Consider the following 27,305-nt stretch of genomic DNA (forward strand, 5'->3'; position numbering starts at 1 on the left):
ACTAGAAACGCTACCCTCGGCAATAAGAGCCGAGAAAGAGATTCAAGGAATTAGAGTAGGAAATGAGGAAATCAAACTATCACTCTTTGCAGATGACATGATGGTATACTTAGAGAACCCCAAAGACTCTGCTAAAAAGCTACTAGAAATAATTCAAAATTTCAGCAAAGTGACAGGATACAAAATAAATCCACATAAATCCTCAGCATTTTTATATATCACTAACAAAATGCAACAGCAACAGATACAAAGAGAAATTCCATTCAAAACAAATGTTGAGAGTATAAAGTATTTGGAATCCATCTACCAAAGAAAAGTCAGGAATTATATGAGAAAAATTACAAAACACTTGCCACAAAAATAAAATCAGATTTAAATAATTGGAAAGACATTCAGTGCTCTTGGATAGCCCGAGCGAATATAATAAAGATGACAATACTCCACAAACTAATCTATTTATTTAGTGCTATACCAATCAGACTCCCAAGAAACTATTTCAATGACCTAGAAAAAATAACAACAAAATTCATATGGAAGAATAAAAGGTCGAGAATTGCAAGGGAACTAATGAAAAAAAACTCAGAGGAAGGTGGTCTAAGTGTACCTGATCTAAAGCTATATTATAAAGCAGCAGTCACCAAAACCATTTGGTATTGGCTAAGAAATAGTCCAGTAGATCAGTGGAACAGATTAGATACAAAGGACAAAAAAGGGTACATCTATAGCAATCTAATCTTTGACAAACCCAAAGATACCAACATTAGGGATAAAAATTCATTATTCGGAAAAAACTGTTGGGAAAACTGGAAATTAATATGGCAGAAATTAGATATGGATCCACACTTAACACCATATACCAAGATAAGATCAAAATGGGTCCATGATTTAGGCATAAAGAGGGAGATAATAAATAGATTAGAGGAACAGAGGATAATCTACCTCTCAGACTTGTGGAGGAGGAAGGAATTTATGACCAGAGGAGAACTAGAGATCTTTATTGATCACAAAATAGAAGATTTTGATTACATTAAACTAAAAAGTTTCTGTACAAACAATACTAATGCAAACAAGATTAGAAGGGAAGTAACAAATTGGGAAAATATTTTTAAAAACAAAGGTTCTGACAAAGGTCTCATTTTCAAAATATATAGAGAACTGACCCTAATTTATAAGAAACTGAACCATTCTCCAATTGATAAATGGTCAAAGGATATTAACAGACAATTCTCAGATGAAGAAATTGAAACTATATCCACTCACATGAAAGAGTGTTCCAAATCACTACTGATCAGAAAAATGCAAATTAAGACAACTCTGAGATACCACTACACACCTGTCAGATTGGCTAAGATGACAGGAACAAATAATGATGAATGTTGGAGGGGATGTGGGAAAACTGGGACACTAATACATTGCTGGTGGAGTTGCGAAAGAATCCAGCCATTCTGGAGAGCAATCTGGAATTATGCCCAAAAAGTTATCAAACTGTGAATACCCTTTGACCCAGCAGCGCTACTACTGGGATTATATCCCAAAGAAATACTAAAGAGCGGAAAGAGACATATATGTGCCAAAATGTTTGTGGCAGCTCTTTTTGTTGTAGCTAGAAACTGGAAGATGAATGGATGTCCATCAGTTGGAGAATGGTTGGGTAAATTGTGGTATATGAAGGTTATGGAATATTATTGCTCTGTAAGAAATGACCAGCAGGAGGAATACAGAGAGGCCTGGAGAGACTTAAATCAACTGATGCTGAGTGAAATGAGCAGAACCAGAAGATCACTGTACACTTTAACAACAATACTGTATGAGGATGTATTCTGATGGAAGTGGAAATCTTCAACATAAAGAAGATCCAACTCACTTCCAGTTGATCAATGATGGAGAGAGGTAGCTACACCCAGAGAAGAAACACTGGGAAGTGAATGTAAATTGTTAGCACTAATATCTGTCTGACCAGGTTGCATGTACCTTTGGATTCTAATGTTTATTGTGCAACAAGAAAATGATATTCACACACATGTATTGTATCTAGACTATATTGTAACACATGTACAATGTATAGGATTGCCTGTCATCGGGGGGAGGGAATAGAGAGAGGGGGGGATAATTTGGAAAAATGAATACAAGGGATAATATTATAAAATATATATATATAATAAAAAATTATTAATTAAAAAAAAACCAGGGATTTACAATTTCTCCCTTAGTAATTTGATTTTGAGTTTTTTATGCCCTAGTATATGATCAATTTTTGTATAGGTTCCATGAACTACTGAGAAGAAAGTATACTCCTTTCTATCATCATTCAGTTTTTTCCAAAGATCTATCATACATTTTTCTAATACAACATTTTTCTAATGTTCTATTTACCTCTTTAATTTCTTTCTTATTTGTTTTGTGGTTTGATTTATCTAATTCTGAGAGTACAAGGTTGAGATCTCCCACTATTATAGTTTTGCTATCTATTTCTTCTTGCAGCTCTCTTAACTTCCCCTTTAGGAATTTAGATGTTATATCATTTCCTGCATATATATTTAGTGCTGATATTGCTTCATTACCTATGGTACCCTTTAATGAGATCAATTTTGACGTTTGCTTGATCTGAGATCAGGATGGCTACTCCTGCTTTTTTGGTTTCACCTAAAGCATAGTAGATTCTGTTCTAGCCTTTTACCTTTATTCTATATATATCATCCTACTTTATATGTGTTTCCTGTAAACAACATATTGTAGGATTCTGGCTTTTAATTCAGTCTGCTATCTGCCTCTATTTTATGGGGGAGTTTATCCCATTCACATTTATGGTTAAAACTATTGATTCTGCATTTCCTGCCATTTTATTATCCTCAAATTATGCTTTTCTGTTTCCTTTCCCCCACTCCCCAGTATTAGTCTTATGAGCACCATGCAGCCCTCCCTCTAATCCCTCCCTCCCCCTTGAAGTCTCTCCACTTTTCTTAAACCTTTTCCTTACTATTTCTGTATTCCCTTCTATTTAGCCTAGCCCTTCCCTTTTCACTTTTCCCCTCCCACTTTTCAACCAGGTGAGAGAAGTTTCTATGTAAACAAGATATTTCTAATATTTTCTCTTTCAGCTAAATCTGATGGGCATAAGATTCACACTATGTTCAACCCTCTCCCTTCAGATATAATAGGTTCCCTTTGCCTCTTTGTGAAATGTAGCTTCCCTTTTTTTACCTCCACTTTTCCCTTTTTCTGGTACAATTTCTTTTCCACCTCTAGTCCCTTTTTTATATTATAACAGTAAACCAAATTATATATGTACTCTTTCTGTATACCCATAACAGAAATGCAGTTCTCAAGAGTTCTTTTTACCTTTTTATGCTTCTCTTGAGTCCTGTATTTGGAGGTCAACCTTTTTGTTTAGCTCTGTTTTTTTTTCATCAGAAATAAATGGAATTCATCTATTTCATTGAATGTCCATCTTCTTCCTGGAAGAAAATGCTCAGTTTGTCTGGGTAAGTTATTTTTGTCTGCATACCAAGTTCTTTTGCCTTTCGGAATATCAGATTCCAGACCCTTTGATCCTTTAATGTGGATGCTGCTAGATCCTGAGTGATCCTTATTGTGGCTCCGAGGTATTTGAATTGTTTTGTGTTTTTTTTTCTTGCTGCTTGTAGTATTTTTCCCTTGGTCTGATAGTTCTGGAATTTAGCCACAATATTTCTTGGAGTTTTGATTTGGGGATCTCTTTCAGTAGGTAATCAATGATTTCTTTCAATTGTCTAGTTTACCTTCTTTTTCTATAACATCTGGTCAGTCATCAAATTGCTTTTTGACCGATTGATCATATCAGAGTACTGAACTTCTAAAGGCTCCCTGGGTGTAACCTCAGCTGCCATTATGCTCCACCTGTTTTTTGCCTGGGACCTTGGAACTGGGCCACGCCTGTCGATTCCCTGAGTCAATCTACATCCTGATGCCAGTGGAAACCTCTGTTCTCCCACTCTGTTTTCTCACTCTACCTTTATGCCAACATTGAGCTTTCAGATGCCCTATTTTACCATCGTGAAAAACATTTACAAGTCTCTCTGGAAATCCCTAGCTAAAAGAGTCCCAGTCTTTCCATGTTCATATCTCGAAAGTCTGCATCATAGCCTGGATATAAAAGGTATTTATGCCCACTGTTGCACAGCATCTTATGATCTCTTCTAAAGGAGCATCCCTGTGTAGTTCTAATATAACTCTTCTACAAACCTCTTTAGCATTTTCTTCAGCAAGTTATCTTATAATTTATGTTGCTACATTTTCACCAATAGTTTGTATGTCAGCTATCCACAGATGTCCCAAGAAATCAGCAAAGAATTCATTTGGACCTTGCTCTATTTTTGTGTACCCTTCCCCTCTATCTTGTCTTCCTGGGAGGGTGCCCTATGCTTTGATAGCAGCAGCAATTTGCTATCAAATGCTATCATATGCTACCAAAGAGTAATTAATCTGTGCTAATATGTCTGCATAATGACCTTATATCTGCTAGGTGATCAAAAATGATTGGTATATTAAGTCCAGTTTGCCTATTTTGTTGGTCTTGTATTCTACATAGTTCACTATACTCTGAAAGCCACAATAAGTTTTGTCCAGGTTTTAAACATGTTCTTGCTATAGATTTTCAGTCACTAGGGGTTAAAATTTCATAAGCCAAATTCACTAATACTGTCTTAACATAAGACAATGTAACTCCATAAATAGTGCAACCCTTTTTCAGATCTTTGATAATTTCCAGATCAAAAGGAGTATATCTTCTCCTTTCTTGACCTGAAGAATCAAACTTTTGAATAACAGGTTGTGCTTCTATTCTTAAATCAAGTATATCCTGTCCTTCATTTTTATATGACTATGGTCAATCTTACATAAATAGAATGTACCATATATGTGCTTATATGCATATATGTGTATACATATACATGTGTGTGTTAAAGTTGACAGTCAAGTCAAAGATAACTCTTCAAAACTATTTACTTTAAGTTAGAAACTATATAAATAAGTAATCTGGTGGGAGGTAGAGGAGGGAACACATCTATATGAATATAGCTATATCAGCTACTCCCTCTTCCCCTCCCAAAAAAGGGATGGCAGAAGTAGCTAAAGTCAATAAGAGGGGCAGTATTATGTAGTGGATAATTGCCCTTAAAATCAGAAAAACCAGCATTCAGGTTCTGCCACATGCTGACAGTATGATCCTGGACAAGTCATTTACTCTTTCATTTTCCCTAGGTAACTTTCCTATACTATAAAGTTAGACAATAGCTGAGCTACAGTAGCAACTTTCCTTATCAAGAGGTCCCTATGTGATGAAATCTCAGATCCATATACACAAATAAATAAATAAAACATTGAAAGAGGTGAATTTATGAAGATACATCTGTCTTCTAAAATACTACCCTTCTTTATGTAAGAAGTTATACAATCATTTTTTGAGGAAATCCATATAATAAACACAGAATCTTCTCTTGTGTTTAGTAAGATCTCTGAACTCTCTAATGGAGGACATGAACCTAAGCACTCACCTTTCTCTCTATGAAGAGGTTTATATTGCATATATATGTGTATTTGTAGGTATTTAATAAATAGTTACACTCAAGAATCATCATGAAATTATGCAATGGATTCAGACTGAATGATTTGACAATATTTTGTAAATATTTAGAACAAGTTGTTAGACATGTCTTAAAATCCTCAAATAGATGAGACTTTTCATTTTCTAAGATGTAAGAAGAGGGGGAGGAAGAGAATATATTTGATAAGACACAATTTTCAAGTGAAAAGTAAACTCAGATTACCTAAGCAAGAAAACAGTGAGGTGGGTGGCTATGGGACTGCATCAAATCTTAGATTTATGAAATTACAATGCTGATCATTTTTATAGGTTTCATGATGGGACCACAGCAAAAATGATTTTCTGAGATCAATATGTGACTGAAAGACTATTTTCAATGGAAAAAAAAGAAATCAGGAGTTAACCTATTTCTAAGTAACAGTACAGCAGCTACCCAGCAGCTGGAGAGAAAAGGATCCAAGTTACATAGATAAAAATCTTGCTCTTGTTTCACTTTATTAGTATTATGATCCTTATATACCAGTCAAAATTTAATCTGTCTCTCAGTTCATGACCCTGGCTCATCTCATTTTAAACGATAATCATCAATGAGTTTTAATCAACTCAATCTTTCTCAAGACATCCCCACAACACATCAGAGAAAGCTAAAGTTGAAAGAGACCCTACCTAGTTGAGCCACAGAATAAAAGGATGAACTGAAAATCTGCTAGTCCAATGGTGTCAAACTTAAACCCATCCCCTTGGGCCATTGGACTTTAAAAACACACACAAATTAACATTATCTATATGGTATTGCACTTGTTTTTAAGTGTTTCTCAATTATATTTTAAAATGGTTTGGGCCACACTCAAAAGGTTTGTGGACTATCAGTAGTTGTGAGCTTGACACCTCCACTTTAATCTGATTTTCTCCCCTTCATTTTCAAATAAAGATACCAAGGCCAAGAAAGATAAAGAAAATTTTGGGGGGTCCCCAAAGAAGTCACATAACACATCCAGGTTTCAAATTCATTTTCCCTAATTTCTTTTTTTTTAAATTTAATTTAATTTAATTTTTTATTTTAATAATATTTATTTCCCAGATATATACATGGGTAATCTTACAACACTGACAACTGCCAAACCCTTTGTTACAACTTTTTCCCCTCCCTCCCCCTTCCCCCCAGATGGCAGGCTGACCGACACATGTTAAATATGTTAGAGAATAAATTAAATACAATATATGTATACATGGAGGACTAGCTTTTAAGGGTATAGTTAAGAGTATTTATTCCCTCAGGTGCATTAGCAAGATCAAAAATAAGAAGTCAAGATTATGTTCCTATCACATTTTCCCCTTTTTTTGTGTCTACCTGAAGGCAAGGTCTTTGCTTCTGTTCTTTTTTTTCTAGACAGTGCAAATCCTGTCTCCTCACTTGATAAGAGAAAAGATGGACTGCTATAGCTACATGAGAGTTTTCTGAAAAAGATCTGAGTTTTTTAATGTACTGGCAATTCAATATGAATCATTAGTGTGTGTCAGACAAGAAAGCTAATGCAATCTTGGGCTACATTGAGATTAATAAACTCCAGACTTGTGTGGGGACAGTGATAATTATGCTCTGGTCTTTGCATTTTTGGAAGGAGGGTGAAAAATATATAGAATATGGCAGTGGGAACTCTAAATGGTCTCCCATTCATGCCTTTGTAAAGCGTAATTACAAGAAGTAGATGCTTCCGGAGAACACAGGACATAAGTGAGGCAAGAAAGCTGTTTTCAAAGGTTTCCTTGTTATATTTATTTGTCCTTGACTTCTGATTGAGAAGCTGTAAGGGAGGGGCTAGAAAAGTTGCCCTAAAAATGTCTGCTTATCCAACTCTAGCCTATTTACCATTACAGGTGGGGATCCCACCCTGGTGTCGAAATGTTAAAATTGTACAAAAACTTCTGCAAAGTTGATTCTGCTCATCATTGATACGTGCAATATGCACACACTGAAAGCAGAATTGGATTAGCTTTTTAAAAAACCAAACTGTGAGATGTGCAAAGTTAGAAAATTCACCCCAAAGGATCATAGGGATTATTCCCATCTGACCTGTAGTATATACCATTCTGAGTTGGTATTGGTCTATTCAGTCATAGTATTGTAACTCCATATTGTAACTCCACTCTAACAGTCATATCATTTTGATCTTCGAGAACTAAGGACTACAATAACCAACCCCAAAGAGATTAAAAAAGAAAAGGCCCCATTTTATAAAAACAGAATACTCTTTTTGTAGTGGCAAAGAACTGGAAATTGAAGGGATGGCCATCATTGAAAAGGCTGATTGTTCTAGGATTAAACAACTCGTCAAAATTTTTGGATGCAGTTAATTCAGTCATCAAGGAAAAAAACAATATCCTTATGATCATACATTAACCAAATAGAAAAAGAGAGGCCAATGAATATCCATTAAAATTAGAAGACCAATAAATCTAAAGTAAGCAGAGGAGATATAAAAGTTTAGAAGGAAAACAAATTGGAACCCCCACCCCATAATTTGATAAACAAGACTAACATTATTTTTAAAAAGACTAGTGACATTGGGGAACACTTAGCTAATCTGATTAAAAAGAAGAACAGAAATTTATAAGAAATCAAACCATTCTCCAATTGGTAAATGGTCAAAGGACATGAACAGAAAATTTTCAGATGATGAAATTAAAACTATTTCCACTCATATAAAAGAGTGTTCCAAATCACTACTGATCAGAGAAATGCAAATTAAGACAACTCTGAGACACCACTACACACCTGTCAGATTGGCTAAGATGACAGGAAAAGATAATGATGAATGTTGGAGGGGATGAGAAAAAACTGGGACACTGATGCATTGTTGGTGGAGTTGTGAAAGAATCCAGCCATTCTGGAGAGCAATCTGGAACTATGCCCCAAAAGTGATCAAACTGTGTATACCCTTTGATCCAGCAGTGCTACCACTGGGCTTATATCCTAAAGAAATACTAAAGAAGGGAAAGGGACCTGTATGTGCCAAAATGTTTGTGGCAGCTCTTTTTTGTAGTGGCTAGAAACTGGAAAATGAATGGATGCCCATCAATTGGAGAATGGTTGAGTAAATTATGGTATATGAATGTTATGGAATACTATTGCTCTGTAAGAAATGACCAGCAGGATGATTTCAGAAAGGCCTGGAGAGACTTACATGAACTTATGGTGAGTGAAATGAGTAGGACCAGGAAATCATTGTGTACTTCAACAACAATACTGTATAATGATCAATTCTGATGGATGTAGCCATTTTCAACAATGAGATGAACCAAATCATTTGCAATAGAGCAGTAATTAACTGAACCAGCTACACCCAGCAAAAGAACTCTGGGAAATGACTATGAACCAATACAAAGAATTTCCAATCCCTCTATTTTTGTCCGCCTGCATTTTGGATTTCCTTCACAAGCTAATTGTACACTATTTCAAAGTCTGATTCTTTTTGTACAGCAAAACAACTGTTTGGACATGTATACATATATTGCATTCAATTTGTACTTTAACATGTTGGGCATAGATTGGTCAACCTGCCATCTGTGGGGATGGAAGAAGGGGAAAAATTGGAACAAAAGGCTTGGCAATTGTCAATGTTGTAAAATAACCCATACATATATCTGGTAAATAAAATCTATTAATAAAAAATTTAAAAATTAAAAAAATAATTTTATGAATAAAATTAAATAAAACTAAAAAAAATATATTTGCTTGCCAAGAGATCATTAGTATACTACATAGATTTCATGATGGCGTGCTTGCCCGGGTTCTGGATAATGGACACAGCTCCCAAGCTTTCCCAGTCACCAATCGAGTGAAAGACCATGTCCACGCTCCCATGCCTTTTAGCAAGATTTTAGCCATGTTGTCAAATACCCTGTATGATGACAAACATCAAAATCAGCTTCCACACTGATGGTAAATCTTCACCTTGAAAAGCTACCAGCCAAAACTAAAGTGGAGGGAGTATTGGTGTCATATTCTTCTCTAAAATATAATTTTCTCTGGGAGCAGGTTTCCTGGGGGGCTTCTGGGAGAAGCCTTAGTTTCAGTGTAGTATAATCACCCCAAGTTCAGCCAGGGATTAAAGTCCAAATCCTTTGTTTCTGTCAAAATCTTATCTCCTTCACTTGGGGCTTGCTAGTTTTCTGGAGGCCTTCTGGATCTTGCTTCTAGTCCTTTGCCTCTGCCAGCTTCTGCCTCCAGCTCCCTCCAACTGTCTCCGAATCCAAAGGTTTGTACTTCAGCGTCCAGCCAGCACAAAGGTGGAAAATGGAATGATTCTGTCTCTGCCTCCAAGAGTGGGCTTGTCCTTTACTGGGCTTGTCCTCCATTTTCCCTAATTTCAAACCCAGTCCTATTTTTACAAATAAGAAAACCAAGATGGAAAAAAGTAATTTTACTCAAGATCACTCAGTGACAGAACTTAGGTCTTCTGATTTTCATTCAAGGTTCTTTTTTATATTCATTCTACTATATTGTTTCTCATGCCTCTCTCCTTATTTCAAAACTACTTTCTAAAATATACTGACTAGTTTATAGAAATCATTAAGAACTTACAAAAGTAATAGAACATAAAAGGGCTTTATCATCTCCAAAGAATACTATCCCCCTCAAAAAACAAACAAAAACAAGAAGTAATGATCCATTTCTACCTCAAATAGAACTCTAGGATGAGTTTATATAACACCCTAGATTTCATTTGACCAGATTGCTTATTCATCAGGTAGATGCTATCATTTTCTTATGCTGTTAGCTAAAGCTTTTTTAAAATCATTTCATGTCTTTTACTACTTTGTTTAGATGTATTTCTAAAGATTACCAAAATAGATGGATATATGACTCAGAAGATCTAAAAATATGAGACCTGAAATGACACTGACTTCATTTGTAGAAGTAAAAGATAAGGGTAATGATATGTGTTTTAAGATTGGAAAACTCTGTCATAATTTGTATGAAAACATAGATATTTCTTTGTCTTCAGATTTTTAGAAAGTAAGATTTTTGACAGATTTTCCCTCTTCTTTCTCATTCTTCTGATTTCTTTTATTTTTATTATTATGCCATAATACTCCTGTAAACACTTCTGAACCTAATGAACTACATTAATTAGATTATCTTTTGAGTGTTGATTGGTTGGCAAAGATCATGAATAAATAATTGACTCAATTATGTTAAAATGGACCAATTTACTACTTTGGTTCTTTGGATAATTCTAATGAACCAAGTTCACCAATTCTTCAGCAATCTAACCTAATGAATGCTCAGCACTTTATCATGATTGCTAAAGTAAATAAAACTGCTCTATATCAATTCACCAAACTAAGACATTTGGAAAGGCATAAATAAATAAAAAAAATATTGAACTACTTTTATTTGTATTGCTATGTAGTTGACTGGGTAAATGCTAAGTGGTCAGTCACTGATCCATTTTTTTTTAACATGAATTGAATATCCCATTTGTTCATTTGTCTTAGGAAAGAACAGCATTGAATCAATAACCAATAATATATCAACACCTTATTACTATACCAAAGATACCCCCAAATAACTAAAAAAAGAAACATATGAAAAATACAAAGCAATGAACCAAAAGCACAATAATCTCACAATTATGATAGATAATATTTGTAACTGTATTTCTAAAAGAAATGGATGCATATATTTAATGTGTCAGATTTTTTATACTTACATACAATTTTACAATTTATAATATCCCTTTTAATATTAATTTATTCCTTATTATTGTTCTGTAAGAAATGACTAACAGGATGATTTCAGAAAGGCCTGGAGAGACTTACGTAAACTGATGCTGAGTGAAATGAGCAGGACCAAGAGATCATTATATACTTCAACAACAATACTATATGATGATCAATTCTGATGGATGTGGCCATCTTCAACAATGAGATGAACCAAATCAATTCTAATAAAGCAGTAATGAACTGAATCAGCTACACCCAGTGAAAGACTTCTAGGAGATGACTATGAACCACTACATAGAATTCCCAATCCCTCTATTTTTGTCTGCCTGCATTTTGGATTTCCTTCACAGGCTAATTGTACATTATTTCAAAGTCTGATTCTTTTTGTATAGCAAAACAATTGTGTGGACATGTATACATATATTGTATTTAATTTATACTTTAACATATTTAACATGCATTGGTCAACCTGCCATCTTGGGGGCGGGGGAGGAAGGAGAGGAAAAATTAGAACAAAAGGTTTGGCAATTGTCAATGCTGTAAAATTACCCATGCATATATCTAGTAAATAAAAACTATTAAAAATAAAATAAAAATAAAATAAATAAAATAAAATAATATTAATGTATTCTTGTCACTACAATAGTAAACCCAACTTTCTAAAATTAGACAGCATGTGTTAGAGGTAGCTAGATATCACAGTAAATAGGGTACTCATCCTAGAGTCAGGACCTGAGTTCAAATTTTATCCAGACATTTACTAACTGTATGACCCTCACTTAACTTTTGAATATCTTCATTACTTCATATGTAAAATGGACATAATAGCATCAGCCTCTCAGATTGAGGTAAGGATGAATTGGGATTAAATGTTTTAAGCACTACATTAACACTAGCTAATATTCAAAACATCTAAAGAAACTTTGGCATACAGTAAAATAATGTTTGACCCAACTTTCATTGTTCATATGTATCATAAAGAAAAAAATAACAGTCACACAGAAAGACATACAGTAAATGGTCTTTGTACTCCATGTTAAAAGATCAAAAAAAAAAAAAAAATTCCAGCAAGGATGGTCTCCCTATGGTAGATTTATATGCAAAGGTAGTCAAGAAACACGCGGGATGTGTTGGTATGAATAGACAACAATTTGCATTTTTGGAAGGAGTACTACATCAATATCATTTGATGATTTAAGTATGTGTCATTATATTATCTTTAGGGTAAATTTCCTGAGCAGCCACTTAAAATATTTTTGTTTTGTTTTGTTTTGTTTCCAGTTTTCTTCAGGTGTCTTTTGCCTTTTTACATAATAATTAACTATATCATGGTTACTTTGGTACAACTATAGGAATAACCAAAAAAAATCCTTAATTAATTAAACATCTTTGCAGATGATATGATGGTATACTTAGAGAACCCCAAAGATTCTGTTAAAAAGCTATTAGAAACAATTGATAACTTTAGCAAAGTTGCAGGATACAAAATAAATCCATATAAATCCTCAACATTTTTATACATTACCAACAAAATCCAACAGCAAGAGATACAAAGAGAAATTCCATTCAAAATAACTGTTGTATACTATCGACTATATTTGTGAATCTATCTACCAAAGGAAAGTCAGGAATTATATGAGCAAAATTACAAAACACTTTCCACAAAAATAAAGTCAGATTTAAATAATTGGAAAAATATTAAGTGCTCTTGGATAGGCCAAGCAAATATAGTAAAGATGACAATACTCCCTAAACTAATCTATTTATTTCATGCTATACTAATCATATTCCCAAGAAACTATTTTAATGACCTAGAAAAAATAACAACAAAATTCATATGGAAGAACAAAAGGTCAAGAATTTCAAGGGAATTACTGGGAAAAAAAAATCAAATGAAGGTGGCCTAGCTGTACCTGATCTAAAACTAAATTATAAAACATCAGTCACCAAAACCATTTGGTATTGGGTAAGAAATAGACTAGATGATCAGTTAGGTTCACAGGACAAAATAGTAAATAACTATAGCAATCTAGTCTTTGACAAACCCAAAGATCTCAACTTTTGGGATAAGAATTCATTATTTGATAAAAACTGCTGGGAAAACTGGAAATTAGTAGGGCAGAAATTAGGCATGGACCCACACTTAACACCACATACCAATATAAGATCAAAATGGGTCCATAAAGAAAGAGATCATAAATAAATTAAAGTAATATAGGATAGTTTACCTCTCAGACTTGTACAGGAGAAAGGAATTTGTGACCAAAGGAGAACTAGAGATCATTATTGATTACAAAATAGAACATTTTTATTACATCAAATTAAAAATCTTTTGTACAAACAAAACTAATGCAAACAAGATTAGAAGGGAAGTAATAAATTGGGAAAACATTTTTACAGTTAAAGGTTCTGATAAAGGCCTCATGTCCAAAATATATAGAAAATTGACTCTAATTTATAAGAAATCAAACCATTCTCCAATTGATAAATTGTCAAAGTATATGAACAATTTTCAGATGATGAAATTGAAACTATTATGAAAGTGTTCCAAATCACTATTGATCAGAGAAATGCAAATTAAGACAATTCTGAGATACCACTACACACCTGTGAGATTGGCTAAAATGACAGGAAAAAATGATGAATGTTGGAGGGGATGTGGGAAAACTGGGACACTGATGCATTGTTGGTGGAGTTGTGAAAGAATTCAACCATTCTGGACAGCAACCTGGAATTATGCCCAAAAAGTTTTCAAACTGTCCATACTCTTTGATCCAGCAATGCTACTACTAGGCTTATATCCCAAAAAAATACTAAAGAAGGGAAAAGGACCTGTATGTGCCAAAATGTTTGTGGCAGCCCTTTTTGTAGTGGCTAGAAACTGGAAAATGAATGGATGCCTATCAAATGGAGAATGGTTGAGTAAATTATGGTACATGAATGTTATGGAATATTATTGTTCTGTAAGAAATGACCAGCAGGATGAATACAGAGAGGCTTGGAGAGACTTACATGAACTGATGCTGAGTGAAATGAGCAGAACCAGGATATCAACAATACTGTATGAGGATGTATTCTGATGGAAGTGGATATCTTCAACAAAGAGAAGATCTAATTCACTTCCAGTTGATCAATGATAGACAGAATCAGCTACACCCAGAGAAGGAACACTGGGAAATGAGTGTAAACTGTTTGCATTTTTGTTTTTCTTCCCAGGTTATTTTTACCTTCTGAATTCAATTCTTCCTATGCAATAAAAAAATTCAGTTCTGTACACATATATTGTATCTAGGATATACTATAACATATTTAACATGTATGGGAATGCCTGCCATCTAGATAGGGGAAGGGGTGGAGGAAAGGAGGGGAAAATTCAGAACAGAAGTGAGTGCAAGGGATAATGTTGCAAAAAATTACCCATTCATATGTACTGTCAAAAAATGTTATAATTATAAAATTAATAAAAAATAAAATAATAAAAAGAATTAATTAAATAAAAACAAAATTTCATGGAATAAGTGCTGTTATGCCTCATTGCTTTTACAGGCAATCGAGGATATAATTCCACTAGTGTTTTACTAACACTGCCTCTTCACTGTATCATTGGAATCACTGTAATTTTTTTTAAATATCACATAAAAGACACAATTAATAATTGTCTCAAGATTTTAATATTTTGTTTAAAAAAATGTTGTAGATGCAATAACATTACATCCACAAAAAACAGCATTTTGATTGCTGTGTCATTGTAGAAATTCATACTCTTTCCTTACCCAATCCCCTCCTTCACATTCCCTGCAAAGTGTTTCTGGAAAAAGGCAATAGAGTGAATGATATTGTGAATGATATACAGTATCTGAATTTCAGTCTTCTCAAAAAATTAAGTTGTAAGAGAAAGTTTCTTACATTCTTAGTTACATTACCAAAAGGATGAGATAAACATTGTTTAAACATAACCTTTAGTAATCACCTTGAGTCCTTAAGAGTATCTTTTCTAAACTTTAAAAATTCAGGTTCCATATGTGCAAGAATGTTTGTGGCAGCCCTCTTTGTGGTGGCCAGAAACGTGGATGCCCATCAATTGGAGATTGGCTGAATAAATTGTGGTATATGAATATTATGGAATATTATTGTTCTGTAAGAAATGACCAACAGGATGATTTCAGAAAGGCCTGGAGAGACTTACATGAACTAATGCTGAGTGAAATGAGCAGGATCAGGATATACTTCAATGATGATCAATTCTGATGGACATGGCCCTCTCCAACAATGAGATGAACCAAATCAGTTTCAATAGAGTAGCAATTAACTGAACCAGCTACATCCATCGAAAGAACTCTGGGAGATGACTATGAACCACTACATAGAATTTCCAATCTCTCTAATTTTGTCCACCTACATTTTGGATTTCCTTCACAAGCTAATTGTACACTATTTCAAAGTCTGATTCTTTTTGTTTAGCAAAACAACTGGTCATGTATACATATATTGTATTTAATTTATACTCTAATATATTTAACATGTATTGGTTGACCTGCCATCTGGGGGGGAGAGGAAGGAGGGGAAAAATTGGAACAAAAGGTCTGGCAATTGTCAATGTTGTAAAATTACCCATGCAAATATTTGGTAAATAAAAACTGTTTAAAATTAAAAAAAAAATCCAGGTTCATCAAAGTATCTTTCTACAAGCATCTTTTTGTTCACTAGTAGTAAAATATTTCAACAGAAAATAAAATACATGCTCCATTTGCTTCTAAAGTGTAAGTATTGAATTAGAAGTGAAAGAGACAAAAGATAAGGTCTATAAACACCTCAGCATAACCTTATTTAGAATGTTTGTACAGTATGATCTGATAATGTCACTAGAATAATTTCTCCTTTATCTCCTGATCTGACTTTCTTGCTACTATGACAACATTACTATGACAACCTATATTTGAATTTCTATAAATTTCTATTTTTATAGAAAACACAGTTAAAGATAAAATTTCATGTCATAAATAAGAAATGTTGTTTACCAAAATACATTAAACTAATTTTGCACATTTATGGATTGTGAATATAGTTTTTTAAGGGAAGAAAAGTGGAAGGAGGGGACTTAGGGCAAGAACTTGAGCAAAAGGCAAAAACGAATTATCCAATTTCTAATAATTGTGGTTTCATCATCTGTAACATTAAGTTATTAAACAGAACAAACATCTCACTTAAGCAATTACTAGACAGTATAAAATAGAGATTTGAGAAAAAGGATGAAGAATACAGGTTCAAATACAAAAGATGAAAACACATTTAAATGTATTAATGTAGCTGAAATTATTCCGCAAAAGAGAATAAAAACAAGCTTTTTTTATTCCAATGATCATAAAAATTAAAGTACTTAAAGATATATTTTAAAAAACTCATGTCAATGAAATATTTTGTTGCATCACATGATTTAATTAATTCATTTATGTCTACTATGATAACAATATTATATATGTACATGTTATGATATGATTTTCACCCCAATCTACCAAGGCAGTTGTATTCATTAAATTGGGCTCATTACTCAGGGTATTGACTTAATTGCAAACATTGTCCAAAATCTTGAATACTTTCAGAGTCATCATTAAAATTCACTTCCATTATCAATCACCACTTAAATATGTAGATATTATTATTTATAACATTTCATCATTATTATTTGTCAATTATAAATATAAATGATTATATCTTTTGAAAATTTCTAATAATTTGAAACAGAACTTCCCAGAACTTCAAGGATTATTTTTAAATTATTCTACATTCTCACTCTTTCCAACAGGAAGCAAAGAATATCAATTCTACTAACCTAAATGCCATTACAAAACCACCAAAGTTGTAGATTACTCCTAAACATTAAAATTTCAATAACTATATAACAATATACCAGTTCAAAAAGCAACACAGATCCACAGAGAATTAAGAGATTACAAATTTAGGAATAAAAGTTGGTAATTTACTCAACTTGTTTTCTAATTGTTATTCTTCGTTGTTTATTATCTATAAGTTAGGCCAAATCTTCAATATTATTCATCTTAATGTGTTGAAAACACTTCGATTTACATTTATGAAGAAAAATTCAACATAATAAAACACTTCATTATTGACCTAGACTAATATATTCCTTGAGCTATCATGCATATACAACACCTGCAAAACACCTAAAAGAAAGGAAAAAAAAAAAAAAAATTTGCTTCTCTTTTCAGCCAACAAAAGAGAGGATTCTGGGGTTCTTAGCTTGAAAACAAAAGAGGACTACAATAATCATAAAGTGAAATTGATGTGGGTTGAGGTCCCTTTAAGATTCCCCTCGCCCCCAAGGCTGAAGAAACTAGGATCTTTGATTCACAAATCCTGGTCAAAAGCACTCTTTTGAATTCCAATGAACTTGGGCTTTCCCAGTCCCCCACTATCTGCTCAGATTTCCCCAACTCCCACAAACAGCTTCTTCCTTATCTAAAAACCCATTGAATTCTATTGAATGCTAACCCTGGCTGAAACCAGCCAGGAGCCTGCACTTCACCCACCTTCAAGATTATAAAAAAGGGAACCCTGGAGTCCATTCTTTGCAGGAGCCCAAACATGGCATTCTTAAGTCAGCCATGCCGAGAGTTCCTGTCCGCCTGGCAACCAGCTTTGGCCCTGGCATCGTTCTACCTTTACCCTTACCTCCAAACACCTACAATAAACCTTTTTTTTTTATTATTAATCTAGGTTTGGGGGCCTGTAAATTCCTTTACAGGGGACACTGCATCACTACTAGACTGCATTTAACTATGTATTCTTACACCAAACCAAAATGGGTTACCCCTTACCTAGTTCTCATCAAAATTAGTAGCTCTCTCTTTGTGAATGTTAGATCTTTAGGATTATATTTTAAGAAAAATCATCCCAAAGAAAGTTATTAATTCTATTTCTAAAGATAAATTTGTGAACAAACTAGAGAGTGTGTGTGTGTGTCTGTGTGTGTGTGTGTGTGTGTGTGTGAGAGAGAGAGAGATAGAGAGAGAGAGAGAGAGAGAGAGAGAGAGAGAGAGAGAGAGAGAGAGAGAGAGAGAGAGAGAGACTGACTTCTTTTATAAGGGGTGGAAAGAAATACTATACCAGATTTTCTCCTCCACATTCTATACAAAAACTAAAAATATTAGCACCCTCTGCTCCTCAAGACATATGTAACAAACTTCTTCCATTTCAAACAGGTATTATTTAAAACCAGTCATCAGATTTTCTTACCAAATATTACATGGAAAATTGACAGAGCAGGAAATGAAAATGGGAGTAATAAATTAAAATTAGTTAATTAATTGAAAAGATTTTTTTGATGTGTGCAGGAAGTAGTTTAAGGAGAATATTGGATGTTGATGGTGGAGTGTATTACCTTCTTCCTGATGTGTCCTAGGAAGTAGTATACCTTCATTGCTGTACACCTTTGACAAATCTGATACAATGATTTTAAAAGGGGAAAAATACATTATTTTCTCATGCAAAATCAAACCCCATAACTATGTGACTTTCTATTTCTATTTATAAATTAACCTCTAAATTAAATTCCTTCTGAAAAAAAAAAAATGAAGACTTGAGCAATGATTGAAGATAGAAACTGAAAAGAAAATTGAGCTGGGGTTATATTCCAAACAAAATTTAAAGTTTGCTTAAATAAGTAATTCAAAATTAAACTATTAGTAAACTGGCTGAACTCTTTGCCTGGGCTTTTTTTTTTTTTTTTTTTTTCTTTTTCTGAGGCTGGGGTTAAGTGACTTGCCCAGGGTCACACAGCTAGGAAGTGTTAAATGTCTGAGACCATATTTGAACTCGGGTCCTCCTGAATTCAGGGCTGGTGCTCTATCCACTGCGCCACCTAGCTGCACCCCCCCCTTTTTTTTTTTTTTTTTTTTTTTTTTAATACATATGTGGTTTATTCCAAATTCATTGTCCTGGTGAGTTTTATAAATTCTTCAAAATCAACTCAGTGAAGTTTAGCAGACTTCCAAAGCAGGGACGGAGTGAACTCTAAAGAGATGTAAGATTCTCTTGGACAAACATCTTGCATGAATAAACACAACCACACACACACACACACACATTTTTACTTTGCTTCTCAAAATAGGACTCTAATTGAAGTCACTATTCTGGATGAATTAGAAGGTTATGGAAAGTTATGCTTCATTTGAAATGTTAAATCAGGATGACTACAGTGTAGGAGAAAATAGTAAATGTGAATGAAAAAGTGGAAGATAGAGTAGAAAAAATAATAAAAGTTAAAAGTGGTTTGAGTTTCTGGAACTCCCAGACCAAGGTTTTCACTAATCCATAAAGTAAGGTAACTTTTGTTTATACCCCGCTTCCCATCCTAAATGGGAAAAACCAGAGTCGCCTTTTTATAATCTACAATCCTGTGGATCCACGGAGTCTCACAGAACCACCCTTTCAATAAAAGAGCAGAAAGGAAGAAAGCAACCGAGAAATAATGAAATTAGGGAGTACTTTGGGGAAGAAGGTGGGGTCGACCCTGGCCTTACCCTGGCTGCTCGAGAAGAGTAGGGGTCCTCGAAGAGAGCCCACATCCGGGCTGAAGCCTTTTCCAACCGATGGTTTTGCAGTCCGGGCCACCCACCCCCACCACTTCCTCAATGTCCAGCCTCTTAGCAGTCAGATCCTCTTCGTCGCCCTGGTCGCTGCCAATGAGGTCGGGGGTCTCAAAAATGTCGAGCGCCTCCTCCGCATCCCTGTGCTGCCTATAAGTCATCCAGCAGCAGGGCTCCACGTCAGTCTCGTCGATGCCCCAGAAGGCCAGCTCCTCTTCGAATAGGGGTCCGCACACGTCAGCAGGACAATGCAGCTTGCCAGTGCGGTAATAGTTGAGTACGTAGGCGAAGACCCCAGGGTGCCGATCGAAGAAGAACTCGGCCCTCCCGCATCCGTGGGCGGCAAGGTTTCTTGAGCTGTTCTCGAAGCAGCCTCCAGCTGGGCCAGACAGCTGAGGCAGAGCAGGAGTCGTCTGGGTAGGGGGCGTTGGCAGCTTCTCATCACCTCCAATTAAATAATCTCCTTGGGGCTCCGAGGCTAGCAGAGCTAAACGGGTCCCTGGTAGGGTCTTCAGCGTGCTGCGGTAGGTTTCATGCCGGGTCCCCCCCACATTGAGGATCACCCTCTCGTTGTTTTCGATCTTGCCCATTTCAGTAGCTCAGACATGACTGAGGGAGGCGAACACACCATCGGATTAAAAACAAGGCAAGAGGCCACCCTCACCTCCCCCCTCCTCGCTTCCCTCACAAGCCCCTCCACCCCAGAGAGGAAGTGAATGATGACAATGAGAGTGGAAAAGGGGCCAAAAACTGGAGAAGTCAGACCTATTCCCATTAACACTCTCTTTTGATTGCCTCAGATCTTATCTGATACTTTCGGTTTTCCTTAGCTCACACCCTTGGGGCTCCGCAGATATCTCTCCTAATTCATCTCTTTCCCCTTCCTCTCCTTTATCTTCCAATCCATCCCTTTCTCTCTCTTGCTCCATTCTTCCCCAAGCGCTGGGGAGCTCATAATCCTCACTGCATTCACAATTTAGGGACCAGCGTGAGGTAGCCGCAACCTTCCCTTTTCTTTCCCTATTCCTAGCCAGACTTAAAAGTCCGAGATTTTAAATAAATAAATAGCAAACCCTCAAGAAACCGAGAACCGATAGTCGCTTTTCCCAAAAGAGTTTTGGGTTCCCCTAGGCTAGAGATCTTTTAACTCAGGTTCTCTTCTCCACTTGACTTTCAGAATCGTCTAAAGGATTAAAGGCAGAAGTCATAATATAAATATAAATAGACATAATATAAATAAACAAATAGATAAGGCTACCTCTTACCTAGCAGACCCTTACCTAATCTCCTATTCTTCCCACCTTCAGAGGAAGGGGGCGGGGCATGAGAACCAATTGTTTTGGAACAGTCTCTCTAAATGCAAATAATCCGTTCAGTGCGCTCTTATTCCCAGGGGCAGTGGGGGAGGGGGGACACTGGAGAAAAGCATTTCCTTTCGAGGAGGGGTATACTCCAATCCAAGGAGGACAATTTAGCGGATAACCGTTGGTAGACAGTCACCGCCACTAGCCGTTTTAACTCAAGCCTACTGCTCATCTTTCCCTGGCTTTTCACTGCTACAATCAGATATTCAAACAGTAGGTAGGTATGCCTGCCAGCCAAGTGCACTTATCCTGCAGCATCCCCGACTCCATTCCTTCCCTCCCTCTCCAGTCTTCCTTCCATCCCAGAATACCTTAACAAGCGAGAGACCAAGAGAAAATCAATCTGCTTGATTTCCAACCCCGTCGCGACTTTCTTGCTCAGTCGCCCAGCCAATGTTCCTTCCACCAATTTGTTGGATTTTTTCATGTTCAGGTGGCTATGCCACCTCCCTCAACGCTGAACTCGGGAAGACACAGAAACAGCCCCACTGCCGAACAGCTGGGCTCGTTGCGTTCAAGTTGTGAAATGTACACCAGGCTTTAGCATCCGAGTTCACAGTCACCATCACAGAAATCTGGGGAAACCATGGAGCTTTGGGTGGATCCGAGCAGTATTCCCCAGCCCTAATAAAGAACCGATGGACTGGAGCGTTCTGAAGGGTCTTCCGCGCCGGAATGAAAGTCAATCCCCTCTATAAGGTTAAGTCTCCTTTGTAAAGGGGAGTATTGTTTTCTTAGAGAAGCGACTGTTCTTTCACAAGCTAAAGCTGTTCTTTCAGCACTAATCTTTTCTCTCCTTGTGCTCTAAAGCTCACTTGGCAAGAAAGGATAGGTGGGTCTGAAGAAACCTTATAGTTGTTAGGATTTCATAAGCCAAATTATCTAGTAACATCTTAACTTAAGATGATGTGGCCCCATAAAGAGTGCAACCTGTTTTCAAATCCTTAATTTTAACTTCTCCTTTTTTGACCTGAAGAGTCAATCTCTTCAATTACAGGGTATGCATCTATAAAATCACTTACATTTTGTCCTTCTCTCTTAGCCTTAATGCTTCTAATCTTGTCATAGGTTGCTTCACAGGCAAGTCTGTTTGTGTCACTGACTCTTCCCCTCCTCCTTCTTCTTCCACTCCTGAAGGGTTAATTGAGGGAGGAGATGGGAAATTCTCCTGTTGCTCAGAATTGTACTTAACTCCATTGTTATCTGATTCATCCTTTTCACCTACTTTATTGGATCCTCCCTCTCCAGTTCTTTATTCCCTTTCTTTAATCTAACACTTCTTAAATCCACTTGGATTAAATTGTAGGTATGAAGTGTATCTTTGGAAATTAAGTTTGGTTTGGAATTGTAGTGTTCATCTACTTCCTCTCTTACTAATTCCCACTCATCTAAATCCAATTCTTTTTCCATAGACCTGCACAGTTTTTAAAAGTTCAATGATCTCCAAAACTATAATAAATCCTTGGCTTTTCATAACCTTGACCATGCTCTCTAAACATTTTCCTTGAACAGAAACAGAAGGCTGTTTTCTAAAAATTTTCCCATTTTGCTGAAATTCTACTGTAGCTCTTTAACAAAGTTTCCTTGTTACTCATCCTTATTTCTTGGTCAGAGAGAGACTTTTCCACTGCAATATGGATCAGAGGCTTTTCCACTGGAATCAGGATTGTGTCTGTACCACATTCGGGCGCCAAAATGTAGGGTTCTAGATTGTAGATAGTTCTCTGGGGGCAGATCTCTTGGGGACCTTCTGGAGAGGCAGCCTTGGCTTTAGTTCCAGTTCAATAATCCCAAAATGCATCCAGGAATTAAAGTCCGGATCCTATACTGTGTCCTTCAAAGTCTTGAATCTTTTCCTGTCAGAATGCCTGCAGCAAGCTTCAGTCTCTAGCTCCCTCTGAATCCAAAGCCTCCAGCCAGCATGAAGGTGTGGGAATGAAAACTTGACTCTGCCTCCAAGAGGGTGATTGTGGGCTTCTGTGTCTTTGGCCCTGAGAGTTTCTTGCTTATATGGTGCACATTGAGTATACACCAATCATTTCATCACTAGGAAACCACTGTAGGATTAAATCAATTGTCTCTATTCATTCCATTGTCTTAGCACCTTGTAAAAAATCCTAACATATAGTGCCAACTTAGCTCACATTTTTTGTTTTTAATGAAGCTCCATTCCCCACCTTCCCCGAAGTTTCTGCCTTCTTTTTATTCCATTCCTTACACACTGTTCATTATCTTCTGCTTCCCAAGAGTCGATCTTCCAATAAGAGCTGCTAATATCAATCATATGTGTTTGCTGACGGCTGAAGGTAAAGAAAAATATATCTACATCTAACAAGTCAAGTTTGTTTCTTATATCTTATACATAGTTTTGGCTTCCTTTTTTTCAGTTTTTATTGGAAATGAATTTCCAGACATCTCTTTAGGTTTACATAAAAGCAAGGAGTTGAAAAATTTTACATCACTCCAGAAAAGAAAATGTCTCAAAACCTAACCTTCAAGTTATACACAGTCTAGTTCTAAAGCAGTGTAACCCCCTCCATCAAGTTTTTTCACTTTATCCAACAGGTAAACAAAATATTGTGTGTTGTATCAAAGGAGAAAATCAAAGGAGCAATTAGGTTCCCAACTCACAAAAAAAATAAAAATAAAAATAAATAAATAAAAATAAGATTTGAGAATGAAGTATCTTTGGGAGATTTTTGTGAAAGGCAAAGACACTGATAAAAATCAAAGTGAAAAGGGAAATAAAAGAAAGCATGCTAGAGGCATGTGGCTTGAAAACATTAAGTACCTATTTTGTTTAGAGCATTGTAAATATTTCTGTTTAGAAGACTTTGACCTTATGACAAATGACAATTTTATTTTAGAAAAACATTTTTTTCTTTTTTTTTCTTCCTTTATTTATTTTTAAAATTTTATTTTATGATTATAACTTTTTTTTGACTACCTATGCATGGATAATTTTTTACAACATTATCCCTTGCACTTACTTCTATTCAGATTTTTTCCCTTTCTCCCCCAACCCCCTCCCCCAGATGGCAGGCAATCTTATACATATTAAATATATTACACTATATTCTAGATACAATATATGTGTGTAGAACTGAATTTCTTGTTGCACAGGAAGAATTGGATTCAGAAGGTAAAAATAACAGTTTACACTCATTTCCCTGTGTTCCTTTTCTGGATGTAGCTGATTCTGTCCATCATTGATCAATTGGAATTGGATTAGCTCTTCTCTATGTTGAAGATATCCACTTCCATCAGAATACATCCTCGTATAGTATAATTGTTGAAGTGTATAATGATCTTCTGGTTCTGCTCGTTTCACTTAGCATCAGTTGATGTAAGTCTCTCCAAGCTTCTCTGTATTTCTCCTGTTGGTCATTTCATACAGAAAAATAATATTCCATAACATTCATATACCATAATTTACCTAACCATTCTCCAATTAATTGACATCCATTCATCTTCCAGCTTCTAGCCACTATGAAAAGGGCTGCCACAAACATTTTGGCACATACAGGTCCCTTTCCCTTCTTTAGTATTTCCTTGGGATATAAGCCCAGTAGTAGCACTGCTGGGTCAAAGGGTATGCACATTTTGATAACTTTTTGGGCATAATTCCAGATTGCTCTCCAGAATGGTTGGATTCTTTCACAACTCTACCAACAATGCATCAGTGTTCCAGTTTTCCCACAGCCCCTCCAACATTCATCATTATTTGTTCCTGTCATCTTAGCCAATCTGACAGGTGTGTAATGATATCTCAGACTCGTCTTAATTTGCATTTCTCTGATCAAAAGTGATTTGGAATACTCTTTCATATGAGTGGAAATAGTTTTAATTTCATCATCTGAAAATTGTCTGTTCATATCCTTTGACCATTTATCAATTGGAGAATGGCTTGATTTCTTATAAATTAAAGTCAATTCTCTGTGTATTTTGGAGATGAGACCTTTATCAGAACCTTTAACTGTAAAAATGTTTTCCCAATTTATTACTTCCCTTCTAATCTTGTTTGCATTAGTTTTGTTTATGCAGAAACCTTTTAATTTAGTGTAATCAAAATGTTCTATTTTGTGATCAATAATGGTCTCTAGTTCTCCCTTGGACACAAACTCCTTCCTCCTCCACAAGTCTGAGAGGTAAACCATCCCATGTTCCTCCAATTTATGTATTGATTTCGTTCTTTATGCCTAAATCTTGGACCCATTTTGATCTAATCTTAGTATGTGGTGTTAAATGTGGGTCCATGCAGAAACCTGCCATACTAATTTCCAGTTTTCCCAGCAGTTTCTGTCAAATAATGAATTCTTATCCCAAAATTTGGGATCTTTGGGTTTGTCAAAGATTAAATTGCTATTTTTATTCACTATCTTGCCCTGTGAACCTAACTTATGCCACTGATCAACTAGTCTATTTCTTAACCAATACCAAATGGTTTTGGTGACTGTTGCTTCAGTTCTAGATCAGGTACAGCTAGACCACCTTCACTTAATTTTTTGTCCATTACTTCCCTTGAAATTCTCGACCTTTTATTCTTCCATATGAATTCTGTTGTTATTTTTTCTAGGTCATTAAAATAGTTTCTTGGGAGTCTGATTGGTATAGCACTAAATAAATAGATTAGTTTGGGGAGCATTGTCATCTTTATTATATTCGCTCGGCCTATCCAAGAGCACTGAATGTCTTTCCAATTATTTAAACCTGACTTTATTTTTGTGGCAAGTGTTTTGTAATTTTTCTCATATAATTCCTGACTCTCCTTTGGTAGATATATTCCCAAATATTTTATACTATCGACTGTTATTTTGAATGGAATTTCTCTTTGTATCTCTTGCTGTTGGATTGTGTTGGTAATTATAAAAATCCTGAGGATTTATTTGGATTTATTTGTATTCTGCAACTTTGCTAAAATTCTGAATTATTCTAATAGATTAGAGTCTTTGGGGTTCTCTAACTATACCATCATGTCATCTGCAAAAAGTGATAATTAGATTTCCTCATTTCCTACTCTAATTCCTTGAATCTCTTTCTCGGCTCTTATTGCTGAGGCTAGAGTTTCTAGTACTATATTGAAAAGTAATGGTGATAGTGGGCAACCTTGTTTCACTCCTGATCTTACAGGGAAAGGTTCTAGTTTATCACCATTACATATGATGTTTACTGAAGGTTTTAAATATATGCTCCTTATTATTTTAAGGAATAGTCCATTTATTCCTATACTCTCAAGCGTTTTTAGTAGGAATGGATGTTGGATTTTGTCAAATGCTTTTTCTGCATCTATTGAGATGATCATATGGTTTTTATTAATTTGATTATTAATATGGTCAGTAATACTAATAGTTTTCCTAATATTAAACCAGCCCTGCATTCCTGGTAAAAATCCCACTTGGTCATAGTGCATTATCCTGGGGATGATTTTTTGAAGTCTATTTGCTAATATCTTATTTAAGATTTTAGCATCAATATTCATTAAGGAAATTGGTCTATAGTTTTCTTTCTCAGTTTTCAATCTACCTGGTTTAGGTATCAGTACCATGTCTGTGTCATATAAGGAATTTGGTAGGACTCCTTCAATCGCTATTTTTTCAAATACTTTACATAGCACTGGAGTTAGTTGTTCTTTAAATGTTTGGTAGAATTCACCTGTAAATCCATCTGGTCCTGGGGACTTTTCTTAGGAAGTTGGTTAATAGCTTGGTCTATTTCTTTTTCTGAGATGGGACTATTTAGACTACTTACTTCTTCCTCTGTTAATCTGGGCAAGTTATATTTTTGAAGGTATTCTTCCATTTTATTTAAGTTATCGAATTGATTGGCATAAAGTTGAGCAAAGTAGCTCCTAACTATTGTTCTACTTTCCTCTTCATTAGTGGTGAGTTCAACCTTTTCATTTTCAAGAATAACAATTTGCTTTTTCTCTTTCCTTTTTTTAATCAGGTTTACTAAGGGTTTGTCTATTTTGTTGGTTTTTTCATAGAACCAACTCTTAGTTTTATTAATTAATTCAATAGTTTT

The 27,305-nt window shown here is 35.4% G+C and overlaps 1 protein-coding gene across 1 annotated transcript in view; it reads right to left on the reverse strand.

Annotated features, from left to right (window-relative positions):
• Window positions 1–21,430, reverse strand: part of KCNC2 (potassium voltage-gated channel subfamily C member 2) — a 214,378-nt gene extending 192,948 nt beyond the window's left edge. Inside the window, 3 exon segments of the mRNA XM_074270788.1 lie at window positions 19,852–19,898; window positions 19,901–20,526; window positions 21,198–21,430. Of these exon segments, the coding sequence (XP_074126889.1) occupies window positions 19,852–19,898; window positions 19,901–20,507 (654 nt within the window). The 5' untranslated portion in view covers window positions 20,508–20,526; window positions 21,198–21,430.
• Between the last annotated feature and the right edge of the window lie 5,875 nt (window positions 21,431–27,305).

This window comes from Sminthopsis crassicaudata, chromosome 5 (genome assembly GCF_048593235.1).
Source record: "Sminthopsis crassicaudata isolate SCR6 chromosome 5, ASM4859323v1, whole genome shotgun sequence".
Lineage (NCBI taxonomy): Eukaryota > Metazoa > Chordata > Mammalia > Dasyuromorphia > Dasyuridae > Sminthopsis > Sminthopsis crassicaudata.